Source organism: Poecilia mexicana, unplaced genomic scaffold (assembly GCF_051168715.1).
Source record: "Poecilia mexicana isolate PSO_F unplaced genomic scaffold, ASM5116871v1 scaffold_15, whole genome shotgun sequence".
Taxonomy (NCBI): domain Eukaryota; kingdom Metazoa; phylum Chordata; class Actinopteri; order Cyprinodontiformes; family Poeciliidae; genus Poecilia; species Poecilia mexicana.
Genome location: NW_028263384.1, coordinates 24,977,668 through 24,991,361, shown reverse-complemented (window position 1 = coordinate 24,991,361; position 13,694 = coordinate 24,977,668). Strand labels below are relative to the sequence as shown.

At 36.9% G+C, this 13,694-nt stretch overlaps 1 protein-coding gene across 6 annotated transcripts in view; it reads left to right on the top strand.

The window, feature by feature from the left end:
* The first annotated feature begins 490 nt into the window (after window positions 1-490).
* The window catches only part of lyst (lysosomal trafficking regulator), a 72,633-nt gene continuing 59,429 nt past the window's right edge, over window positions 491-13,694 (top strand). For 4 of the 6 annotated variants that reach the window (XM_088013023.1, XM_088013024.1, XM_088013025.1 and 1 more), the window contains exons 1-2: window positions 492-978; window positions 11,116-11,207. In XM_088013023.1, coding sequence (XP_087869149.1) covers window positions 898-978; window positions 11,116-11,207 — 173 coding nt within the window. In that variant the 5' untranslated portion in view covers window positions 492-897. Of the gene's footprint in view, window positions 979-4,412; window positions 4,781-11,115; window positions 11,208-13,694 lie in introns of those variants that run through there. The other 2 variants (XM_088013027.1, XM_088013026.1) reach the window with 2 other exon arrangements.

Sequence of the window (13,694 nt, the reverse complement as noted above, 5' to 3'; positions counted from 1 at the left end):
ATGCAACATATTTATAAAAACTCTCTAAAGAAACCTTTTTAGTATCCTATTCAAAATATTTTCATTGAATACTTATTTTGTTTTATAGCAAAATTACACATAAAACAGTGGAGCTATCTATAAATGCAATACTGTATTAATTATTCTGTTTAGTTTTCTTTCTTCACTTTTTTATTATGTGTACCACTTTGCTGCTGATACATTCCCAATTTTACAACTCTAGAACAAATAAAATGATTCTAAAAACAACTAAATAAAAAACAAAACCGTAAAGATAAAAAATTTAAAAGTGAAATTGCTTACTTCGTGGCACAGTTTCACATTCATATGATGCGTTTTACGAATTACCCAAAGAATCAATACAAAGCAAAACTAAAGTTGTATAATTTTTTTTCTCAATTGATTTGTAGTTCAGTGAGCCGTAAAAGCTTTTATTTTGAAGGAAACTCCCCAGCGGAAATTGCTTAGTATGGAATTGCCACTAGCTTGATGCTAGTTCTGTGAAGTACCTCGTTAGCTAGCTTGAGCCCGTTTTGTTTTGGTTATGTTACGCTGCGACTGGATCGTCAGACCGACGTTTTTCGGGTTCAAGTCAGGGCAAAGCGCACTGTAATAAAGTGTTAGTTCATCTGCAAGCCGTTTTCTAAGAACAAGTGACTTAGACGACTTATATTTTGTTATTTCTTTGGCTTTAATACCCTTCAACATCATGCATTTGCATCCAGGAGCTCCACTTTAAAAGCGGCGAAGCGGCGCAGTGAATCATGAATCTGCAATGAAAGACTCAGGAGAACCTTTGGGTCTCTTTCCGGGGCACTTCCAGCCTCCCGGGGGTTAAGAAAGGATTGCTATAAATCCCTGACTTTCTCGGGGAAGCGCCTGGAGAACCTGGAAGCCATGGCTCATCTACAGCAGACCGATCTGTCATATGCGTGGGAAAAGTATATGGACTGTAGGCTGCAGGGAGCGGATCTGCAGGTAAGGTTCTGCAGCAGTATGTATACGATGCATGCTCAGCTTTGTTGGTGGTGATCCTTGTCAGTGCTACACTGCAAGCCAGTGGTTCTGGAGGTGAAAAACAATGTAATAAAAGTATATATTTTTTCATTTTAATAAATATAAAATATAGTTAGCTTCATGTTGAACTAACCCTTACCCTTAAAATGCAGAATGTGACTACTGGGTTATATTAGTCACATTCTGTCTGCACTGGTATCATTTTCCAAACCTTCTGGGCTGTTCAACAAGGTTGCAATAATCAGGAAAGCAAAGAAACATTGTTCAGACATTCTTATTGTCTAAAACAATTACCTTTCCTGTTTTTTGGCTTCCTGGAGTCACTAAACCTTAGGGATTGTGTTCAGCAGTGTGTAAATGTGTAAGGTGGCTTAATAAGATGCTGTTTTTTCTTCTAAAAAGAGATGATGATCAAATATTCAAGAACTTTTTTTTTTCTAGTTTTAATTGCAAGAACCACTGCTTTACTTTATGCCTTTTTACTGCTTGTTGTAACCCAAAGAAGTTCATCATGAAGTTACTGATTAATATGTTTATACAGTATGCCACCAGCATAATATCTTTAAATTACACCTCATATTGCTGACATTGCACCCAAACTACTACTACTCCTCAGATCTGTCCTAATCCTGCTTCAGAGCCATTAACCTCCACTGATTCCAGCTTTTGGAGAAAGAAATAATCTCACAAGTGTTGAAGTAGAAGCACGTACAAGATGTGTGGTGAATCAGAGCAGAGATGGAGGCAGGTGTAAACCACAGTTTGTTGTGTTACAGTATGAATGCATTACTATCTGAAAGGGCTGCGATGTGCTTGTTCAGAAATCTCTCCCAGACTACCGCTGCTCCATTCGCCTTCCCCTGTGCCGCTGGAGCAGAACGGCAGTCGGATCACGAGACCTAGATTAGGATCAGACTGCGTGTCTTTACACACATCAGACACGCACTTATTCAGAAAATATAGTGGCTCTCAACAGTCCAGACCCCAATTAAAATGCCAGATCTTATTTAATATAAAAATTATGCCAGAAATAACTGGTTTAAATGTTTATGTAATGCAAATGCTGGTACAATTTATCAGAAAAACAAAAAACATCCAGTGTTTTAGTAACATTCTACCTTGCAAAATGCTTGGAAAAGGACATCTGTCGTCCACGGTTCTCTTTAGGTGATCCCAGATATTTTTGCCATTTTCAACTCTTTATGCTGACTGATCTATTCCAAATTTAATCTTTTCCAAATCTATTGCTTAAAATCACTGTGATGCTAAAAATTAAAATCCGTCATAAACACGCCTGGAAGTTTTGCATCAAACTGGCTGTTATTTACTGATAATTTGATCCAGTTTGGCTTAAAACCCTGATTTTATCAGAAGAAAAATAACGTCACAGCATGATGCTGCCACCACCGCCAGTGGGCATACTGAGATCACAACACGTTTTTCCCACTTGGTTTCAGAATATTATTTGTTTTTTTTCTTTTTGTTTTCTGTTTGTTTTGGAGGTAAAGGCTTTTCTGTTAGACCAGACAGTTTGTCGATTTGCCTTTTCATCACTTCTGGAGAAATGTCCAGGATTTGATTCGCCGTTCTCCAATGTTTTCTGCTCTTATTCACGATTCTTGGAGATAAATAAGATGCTGTGGGTTTTGTTGCACTCTTGGCTCTCCTCACACCGTGACTTCAGCCAAAGGATGCAAATGAGGAACAGCTACACTTTATTTCTAATCAGAGCCGCCATGCCCAGGAGGACTAACCGTTAAAATTGGATCAAAAGGTGCAGAAACAGAGGATTCATTTGAGAGTGTGCACACCTATACAAATAGATTATTGTGTCTTTGTTTCCCTCTAGTAGAAAAGCTTGTTTTACAGTTGAATTGTATGAGATGCATTACAGTTCACTGACCTGAAATTTCACTTTTTGCTTTGTTTCGGTGATCTTTTTGGTCTTATCCTTGAAACTGGTGAGCTTTATCCTTATTTACCCGCTTTGCACCGAGGATGCTCTGAAGTTTCTAATAATCTTTTAACTTAATCTGTCACTTTTTGTTACGATGGCTCCCTTGGTACAACTGCGGTTGCTCCTACACCTGTCAGTTTGATACGCGTGATCATTTAAGTGTATGAGACACACAGAGAGGGTCTGTTGAACACAGCTGTCCTCTCTAGAGTGCTACCTTTCCCTCTCAACTGAGCCTGATGTGGGAAAGACATGGTGACAGTTTGTGGTGCTCACATGGCTGCCATTGCGCTACCAGCAAATTATGTTTTTTCACAACAGCACACGGTAAAGTTTGGCGGTCCGTGTCTTTTCTTTGTCAGACAGCATGCAGGTAGCAAAATGCGAAGGGATCCATCACATCGCAGCTCAAGAAATGTAGAAATGTTAGCTGTTAGCAAAATAAGCATATTTATACACTGAACTACACATGTTTAGGCTAGAAAATTGAAGCGCATCATGTTTTCTTGTGGTTTTCTCAAATCCTGCAGTTTGTTGTGTAATTTTTGTCCCTTCCTGGAGCATTTTGACTTGTTGTAGATTATTGTTGGTTCCTTCTCATCCAAGGAATACGCTGATGGATTTAAACAATTATCAGTCATAAATAGTTGTTGTTTACATACACTTTGCTTTTTGTCTACAGAGATGCATATGTTCACATCGGTTTCACTGGACACTCAAGTTGGTGGCACAAAAACAACACCAAAAAAAAAAAAAGTTTTTGAGCAAAACTGCTTGAAAATTGAGCAGTTTTGCTCTCCCGGTGAATGTAGATGTAGATGTCCACTCATGCAGGCTAAATAAGACGGTGATTGTGGGAAATGTCTAAACACAGACAGCAGGAGGACTCTGCTCTTCTGTTTTGCATCTTAATCTGTGATCACACCTTGCAGTGAAATATGGAGGGTAAATAAGCTCATTCTTTTGCAGCAGTTGACGAGGAAGCTTATATAAAAGAAGTGTGAAAACACCAGAGCTGAAGCTGCTGCCTAGTTATATCTGCAAACTTCACAGCTTTGCTGTGCTGTCAATCGCATCAAATCACAATAAAAAGCAATAAAGTTTGTACCAAAATGTAAAAAAAAAAATTTCAAATCAGTTAAATATTTTTGCAAAAGTGTTGGATCTGATGTCCGTTTAACTTCTTCTGTTGTGTTTTTACAGCTCAGTGACCAGGTTTGCTGCTGTTGGATTGTTAAAATTGACCTCCAGGTCACCTTTACTCTCATGACAATACTGTCAGCAGATGAATTTCTAAGATAATGAAATGATTTGACAGATTGATTTTACTTCTTCTATTTTGGAGTGAAAACATTCTTTTGTTTATAAATTAAAGTTAAATAAATCCCTTTTTGCATTGCACGGATAAAAATTCAAATAATTAAGAGTATTTACTTCTATTTAAAATCTTCCTTCAGGGGAGGTAAATCTGCATTGTGTGGTCAGTCATGTTTCCATTCTCGCCGTGTCCTGATGAGCTGAGTCAATTTAGCAGAATGGCTTGCTGGGCAGGAGCCAACCATAAGAGGCAGGTTTTCTGTTGCAGGTCGATGTTGAGTTTCATTATGAGGTAACAGGATGTTTCAAAATGTCATCGTGATGCGTTTGAGGCCCTGTTTTTTGTTTTTTGTCTTTGTGTACCAACTATGAACTCCTGCTTAAGCACCTCGTATGGGTGTGTGTGTCTGATTCATCCTGTTCAGTCAAGTGAAGTCAGTCACACTCCTGGATCAATGCTAACTCTGCTTCTCATGGCTGATCGGTCTTGTAAGTACAGCTCTGCATCTCCTCTGCCTTCGCTCCTGTTTTGTTTTATGGTTGGCAGTCATAAAAAGATGTGATGCAAATTATCTTTCATGCATGGCGCATCTCGCACATCTTCACAGCAATCTCACGTCGGTAAAGTTGCTGAAATGTTTTGACTTCCTGAATGAGAGAAACCCTGGTTACACGTCCCAGCCACATTTCATGTCGTTACGTTTTCACACTCGCCTGTGCCAGCATGTTCTGGTCTTTCTACGGTGAAGTCCTGATTGCTTTACTAAAGAAGATTAAACTTCTCAAGCGAAGCATATGGCAAAATGGGCTGAATACAAAGTAGCTCGTAGAGATTTCAAGACTGATCCACCTTTATTTTACATTGTGCAGCTTTCAATGTGCTTTGTATTTTTATTTTGCCTAGTATCTCTTCAAAGCTGTACTTTGTAAAGTATAATGATGTTTATTAGGAAACACTGCTAAAAAAAACCCAACATGTGCTGCTGAACAAGGTGAAGGGTGAGTGATTTAATCTCTCTTTAACGCTTGTTTTTACACATTTGCATACAAAACATTTTTGAATGCTGTCGCAATATGTCACCATAGGAATTGCATTTTTGTAGCATTTAGCTCAGCAGAAAGGAGCATTGCAGCTTAAGCTTTGCAAAGCAAAAAGTGACAATGTGTGGGAAGCAGCATCAGTTGGACACAGTGTGGAGGAAAAATTATAATTGCTTTTTTAAAGTGTTCTTGCTTTTTGAGGACTTTTTTCTGAAATATTATAGAAATATGAATACCGTTACCTGTTTTGGGTTTTTTGGAGATGCTGGCTGATACCGGCTTCCTGTTGTTGTTGTGATCCGGCCTAGAAACTTAAAGTTCTGATTTTCTTTCATTCTAGACGAACATGTTTGTATGTTTTATAGTCATTCACCTCACCTGAAGCTGCGTTTGAGATATTTAGCTACAAACACGCAAAGGATCACAATTTTGGCGTTTGCGGTACAGTTACTGAAGTGTCCCAGGTGTTTTGATGCTGCTTCAGCAAGGTGACTTATTTGTTTATAAATTACCACTTAAGTGGGAGTGGGTTAAAGGCTGTAAAACCTATGAACAAGCAACTGAACACAACTGCGGTAAAAGTCTGGTGAATCATTACAGAAGAGGAAATCCACACGAATGAAGTATATTTGTGGTTTTTTTTTAGAGCTCTATAGAAAAAGGCCTGCATATCATTTGCTAAACCTACTTTCTATCTCTGCTTTGAGTGAATAAAATCTTTAATTCAGTGATTTTCCCTTTTTAAATTCACATGAATTCACAATGACTCACCTGTTTGCTCATTTAGGGAAATAGACGACTGTGACGTCTTGTGATTATCACACCGCTCTCAGCATCCGATCATTGTAATTTATTTTTATAGCTTCCACACTTTCCTCATGTTATTTATGATGATTAAATTGAAGTTCTTAAGCTGCCTGGACTTTTTCACATCTGCTTTTATCGTTCTGGCCCGTAGTTTGAGTCCAGCTCGCGCCGATCGCTGACTTGTTCCACTCGACTGGCTGAAAGGATGAATAATTCATCTCCCTTGTTCCAGGCTGAGTCAGACCTCTGAACCATTGCTCCTCTGCCTCAGCTTTTTTTCCACCTACAGACACGTTATTAAGTCCGTTGCTGCTTTAAAAAGAAAAAAAAACATTTTAAGAGCAGAACGGAGTGACCAGAGCAAGATGATAATTTAAGTAACATTGGTTTACACTTCCTCTGCGTGTTATTTTCAGCCGAGTGGATTTGAGACGTTTTGCTCAGTTTGAGCGGAAATGTGGAACGTTAGGCGCTCCTCATGACGCTCATCACCCAAATGTCAAATTGCATCAATAGGAATTTCTTACGGGAAGAGAGTGAAATAAATAAATAAAATGTTACATAAGCAGCAGCACGGCTCTTCCCTCTGCCAAGTTGTAGTCTAACCAATTATCCAGAGAGCTGCAGAGTTTGTACCGATGAGGGTGACTCAGCTATGAGACTCCCATGACCAGTTCTCCCATGATCGCCACACTGGGCGCAGCCACTGGATCCGAGGGGTTTCATATTGCAAACATGCATCTCTTTCATGCAAATGGAGGGATTGAGTTTTGTTGTTTTCCATTCAGTTTTGAGTTTCTGTTTTCAAAAAGTGCAAGTAATGGAGATGAATGAGTTTATCGATTGCTGATCTAAAAAGATACCGCAGGTCTTTCCTTCTGGCCGCCGTCAGACTGCACAACACCCGCTGCTCTCAGCAGTTCACTACTCTCCACTAGAAGCAATAAACCTGAAATTTATTTATTTATATTTCATACAATCCTGTTTCAGTATTTCTATATTCACTTGTATTTTTTTTGTATATATAGATTTTTATATTGGTTCTGCTCTGTCCTCTATACTGCTGTAACAATGTAAATTTCCCCACTGCGGGATTAATAAAGGAATATCTTATCTTATCTCTTATCTCCAGGTTTTGTTTTTTACTACCGTTTGACCTCCTGATTCTGTCAGAATATAAGCTGTTTAAAGAACAGCATTCAAAATGTTTCTTTGTAGACTTCCTACAATAAGTCGCCATTGAGCCGAATAAATGTCATACCGTCTGTGTGAAAGTTTTGCATATATTTGAAGACAGGACATAATTTGAAACTGTGCCCGTACTGTACAGTATTTTTATTCTTTGTTCTGTTTTTGTACACACTTTTATATTTTATTTTGTGTGCGTTTATTTGCTTTTTTTTTGTCAATAACCTTTACTGTGACAAATTATATTTCCATTTTGTCTTTCTATTATCAGAGATCAAATGATAAGCCGTCTTTAGCCTCATATTTTAAGAATTAGCATGGTTAGGTGGCCTGGGATCACTAAACCATTTTCAAATTGTAAAAGCACAGAGTGTAGACCGAATAAAAGTGTAGGTGGATGCATAAGCATTTTACACTTTCACTTTCTTATTCACAAAGCGTTGTTGAAATCAAAACAGCTGATTCTTTCCTGTATATTTTTCTAAAACATATCGCCAAAGAAGAGCTCTTGCTAAGTATCTAGACAAGCTTACAAATGTAAATCAAATCATTTTAGTTATTTCTTATTTAAATTTCAACACTTGTTCCACACATGAATCCCTTTAGCTCACTTGTGTCAAACTCAGGGCCTGGGGGCCAAACATGGCCCACTCTAGCTTTTCCATCAACAAACAAATGGTGGCAATAATCTGTAGCAGTCGGTCTCCACCCATCCAGAAAACCGTAATGTTTGGTGGCAAATGATGAAAGACGTTAATCAGTTCACAGGGAAGGTTAAACACTGAGCTCTGTGAACCAATTTCCCTCCTAAGCTGTGTTCACTGGTATCGGCCATGTCGCCATTATCAAATCAAAGTGGTGCAGAATGCATTACAATATTGGATTAGAGCCCTGGAGGAAAAAAAACAATCCTGTTGCTTGGAAATTATCTCCAACCATTTGGTTTTCCTTTCCCATTTGATGAATGCAAAAACACAGATAACGCAGGGACAAACGGATCCATTTAGACAGAAATTTTTAGATTTATTTAACAGCACAAGTTCAGGTCCAGAGCTGCTTCAGGGCGTAGTTTATATGAACTAATGACAGATGTGGCAGCTTTGCAGCTTTGATTTACTGCCAGTTTTTCTCCCCTGCTTTTGTATCTGCTTCTCATCTGCTGCATTTGTTTTTCACCACTGTGATCATGTCAGCTTTCATGTTTTCCCCCTGTCTTCCTCTCCACTCTCTCATCCATTCCTTTCTTTTTCCTCCTTTTTGTTTGATTCCTGCGTATGGTTTTGTTCAGCCCCCTGAAGTGCTGTGACCCAAACCCACCCATCCACCCACCTGCTCACCAAACCCATCAGTGCTTTGGTTGGGTTTTTGTCCCAGCTGTTGACCCTGACCCCGGTGAGTGTGGTCCATTCTGCACCTTCATCCTGCAGGATTTAAAACTACAAAATGCACTTTCTTTAGTATGTTCAGAGTAAAATTAGATTTGGATTATTTAGATGTTGTTTTTTAGATACAGCTCGATATGCCGGCAAGAGATGTATCTGTTGCAGGCATATTGAGCTGTTAGCATGTTATAACAGCTATGAAACTGACTTCTGTCAGAGGCTTCTTCAGATTTGATGCAAGATTGACTGTTACTGGATATCCTTCTTGCTCACAACATCTCCATCCATAATAACTTTATAACCTGCACATCTACATTTTCTCTGAAAAAACGTGATACAATAATGCACATTTCTTAACTCTTAACTGAAATAAAAATACAAATACAAAATATCCCATATATGTGAATATTTTTGAAATTATGCAGCTGAGGCTATAAAATGCATTTAAAATGCAGATCTAAATGTATTTAAAAATTAATTTCTAAGCTCGAGAGACAATTTTGCACCCTGTAAACAAATATAGCAGCAGCACCTCTTACTGAAGGAGGGTCAACTTCTGCTATTTGTGCACCAATGACAAGTGAAAGTGAGTTTTTAATCCGCTTTCTGAAAAATACGCAGAATTTGAAAGCCAGGAACACTCAAACTAGTTAGATACATTCTCATTTATTTACTATTTTTGCACCATCTGTCTCCTTTTTAATCCAGTTTTATGGATAGTTGGATAGAGATTGATAAAAGAATTGCTCTTTTTGTTTTTATATTGCAAGATTTGAGTCAATTTTCTCTCCTATTTACAGGGTTTCATATATTTTGGATGGACGAATGCAGTTTACACACTTCATATGTAGATTTATTCAAATGTTTTTGGTTCATTTCTTCAGCTGTTTTACAAATGAGGTTTACACTCTGATGAAGATATTCTGAAAATTTGCAAACCTGCTACACAAAATGCAGACGTGTTAAATCAGTTGATCTCTAGAGTAGATCTGTCAAGTAAAAGCTGTTTTTAAGAGTGTAGCATCTTGAAATATAATTTATATAATAACCAGCCTGATAAAATATTGTCAGGAGTCTTTACAACCTCCATGCTTTAATACTTAAAAATGTGCGTGTTGAATTTATTTAAATTACCTTTATCCTGACTAGAGACAGATCTGTGGCTTACATGTTTATATTTACTTACCTGTGTTTGAGCATCGCATTTTAGGTAATCTAAATATTAGTCATGGTTTATTTTATCAGCCTGTTCCTGTTGAAGTAGATGTTTTTAGTGGTTTGCACCAAAAATTTTCTTTTTAAACCGTTTTCACTCTTTATTGTGTCTATTCCTGCAACTAATGATTGTTTTAGTTATTGGATAATAGATTACTTGGATAAATTGAAACTCCTTTTATAAAATAGATATAGAAATATATTTTAAAAATGCAAATAAACAATTCCATTCCTTTTTAAAATAAGAAAGTAAATATTTTATGGTGAACTCTTGGTCATTTGTATCAAAGGATGCATTTTCAACCAAAAAAATACTTTTAACAACATGTGAAAAGCTTTCTGTTTGATTCAACATCGTTAAGGGCAGATCTGTTCACTATTTTTCTATTTTTGGAAAGCAAAAGGGGCTTAATAGAAGCCACAACTATGCCACTTGGTTTGAACATATTTATAAAGTTTTTCTTTATTTTAAATGCAAAATTGCACAATTTTGGCTTAATTATTTTTCTGAATATGTTGTTATTTCAGCATTTGGCCTTTTTTTTTTTGAGTCTGTCAGCTCCAGTTTACGATTAATCAATTCCTAAATTAGACATTTCACGATTAATCCGATTAATCGTTTCATCTCTAGTCGTGTCGTTGCCATCTTAAGTCATAGTGGAGCGGTGTGGATTCTCAGGCTTCTTGACCCAGACAGGCAGGGATCAGCATTGTCTGAATGAATCCTATCAGTGGTGTCAGATTAGCAGAAGCGTAAAGAAGCCTCCTGTGTGGGATGACGGACAGCGGCACGCTGGCTTAGGGGCTGGCATGTAAGCCAGGAAGGTTTAGCATGCTACCCTGGAACCAGTAATGCTGTTAAGCGAGGTCAGATGGCTTATCTCACCATTTAGAAAGTCACAGTTTCTCTTGTTCTGACTTCTTCACTCAGATTTAATCTAATATGGGGTTATTTCAGTATTATTGATTTGTTGTGCTTGAGAAATAAAGGAGAAATAAAAACTGCACACTAGTTTCCAGTGGTTTTTGAAAAATCAAACCTGAGCTGTCACTTTAAAACTATCTAACTCATTGTTAAGCTTCCTGAGAAAAGGAAATGTTTGTTTGATACACATCTCAGTTCCTCTTCGTCTTTGTGCAAGTACCAATCTCGTTGTCGCTCTTGTTTCTCGTTTGTGTGTCGATTCTCAGATCAGCCTTCAGAGTCTGGAGAATTTCCTCTGTCTCTTCCACTACGTGCAACACCACCCCAATAACAGCACCAAAGATGCTCTGAAATTCTGGTAAGATTTCCTCACCGTATCGTCGTTTTACATTAATCATTGTGTTTATCTCACTTGGCATGTGTAAGACCTTGGTGGTGTATTTGAAATCCATTAAAACTGTGGCAGTTCTTTACAGTTACATGAAACTTTTAATCATAATTTTTGATAGAAATAATGAATCAGAATGTGTTTGTGAAACATTGCAATCGCAAGAAATGCTTGGGGACAATATTTGGTGGGACACAATATTTTAAATGTTATGCATTGTTGTTCCAACTTTAATAATATTTTTTCTCCTCGTATTTCTTCCCCACTTTTTATTGGGAAGAAAACTATGATCAGTCTCATTGTAGTTTTCAGAAATGGTATCGGCTTTACCTTTTTACGTTTTCCTAAACTATTTTAAAATATTTTCTCATCTTTAAAAGCTGTCGCTTCCCTTTACATTTTAAGTATTGAAGTGAGACTAATATAAGGTAACAACACTGACTTTAAAACTTTGAATCACAGGTGCTTAAATATTTTAGAAGTAAATATTTTCATATTGTGGATGTTTTGATTTCTGTATTTTCAGCTTTGTGGTTTTTAACTCAAGGGTTTCAAAGAATTTCAGGACTTTACAAAGTCATAGTAGGCATCAGTCCAATCAGTCTTTTTAAAAAGACTGACCTTCCCTTTCAGATTTTGACCTACACAAATTTTTAAATTAATTTTTTTTACAACTTACACAACAGATATAAGATTACAATACACCTTCAATGTTCCAATCTTATTTTATTGAAAAACATTGGACAAAACCCATAAAACTATTTAGTTTTACTATCAAATATGAATGTAATGTTTAGATTGCTGCCCAAGCTACTATATCATCTAAGCCAAACAAAAAAAAAATCAGTTCCTCTAATCTTTTTTTTTTCACATCATAAACTTCTTCAGCCTTCTTTCATGGCTGAGACCTTTGCAGATATTGGTGGATAAGTATCATCAGATCTTCCAAAATTAAGGAAATCAGGGTCAATAAATCAGCTGGGCAATACAGCTTAAAATGTTCATATTTGGTTTTCTCAAAGACTTCTAATGTTGTTGACTAGAACTTTAAGTAATAGACAAAATTGTGTGTTTGTTTTCTCACAACTATCTAAAAAGTGTGCCGTGTGTTTTAATCTAAAAGAAATCCAGTTAACAACCTGGTACAGTGCAGACATCACAGAGGTTTGTTAAAAAACATTAAGCTAACATCATCATAAAGATGAAGAAATACAGCAGACAGGTCAGGAGTGGAGTAGTTTAAAGCAGAGTTGGATTATAAAACAATACTCTGAGGTGTGGCAGCATAATTCGGCCAAAAAGCGGAACTGATCAAACCTGAATGTATTGCAAATGTGGAATAAAACCTGTTAGTAGCTGCAAAAGATTTGAAACTGGAGGTTCACCTTCCAGCAGAAAAACAACCCTAAAAATCATAATTTTCATGCCTTAAATGGTCTAGTCAAAGTCCACGCTTAATTCCAATCAAAAATCTGATCTGTAGATAAATTATAAAATCAATCCTAAACTGCACTGAAAGTGTTACATCCACTGCCAGCAACATTGCATCAAATGGAAAGTAGATTGTGTGTTTGCAGACTCTGGTATTGTTTGCACTGCAGCCAGATATACTGATGCTGTAGATAAACCCTGTTTGTCTCCCTGACGTCACCGTAGCTGTGGAGTCTCCATCGACCGTGCATTGTACTCAGGAAACCTCCCTGTGCCAACCAGGCCTCTGTTTGTCTAACATCTAAAGCTGGACTCCCAAAAAAAGAAAAACCGATGAATGAAGCCTCTGATGGAAATGACTGGGCTGCAGATAAGAAGCTCAAAACAACTGGATGAAGGGGGGAAAAAAAACTGCAAACATAAAGTCGGCAGCTGTGTGGAAGCAATTATCTCTGTTTACTTGGCTTTAATCAGTTTCTTGTGGTAGGGAGGACGGGACTAAGAAGCAGTCAGAGAAATAGTGGCTGTAATTGTTGTTCAACCAAAGCTCTCTGCTGTGAAAAAAACAAAAAAACATTTAATACTAGGGCTGAAACGATTAATTGGATTAATCACGATTAATCGATAAGTATACGGACTCAAAAAAAGGCTTAAAGAACAATAAACTCAGATCATAAATTTTGTAAAACCAAAAAAAAAAAACAAAAAAAAAAAAAAAAAAAAAAAAAAATATATATATATATATATATATATATATATATATATATATATATATATATATACTTTGTGTTTAAGATAAAAAAAACAACCTTTGTCAGTACATTTGTTCAACCCAGAACTCCTTAGTGACAGCTTTAGCTTCACATAATGAAGCACCTTTTTCTACCTAATTATTATTATTTAGATTGATAGTCAAGCTGAAATGACTCAGCTTGTCAAACATTGGTAATATTTTTTTTTAGCTGGAGAGTAAAATTCAAATTCAAAACTACCTTATTAATCCCAAATGGAAATTAAATTGCATTT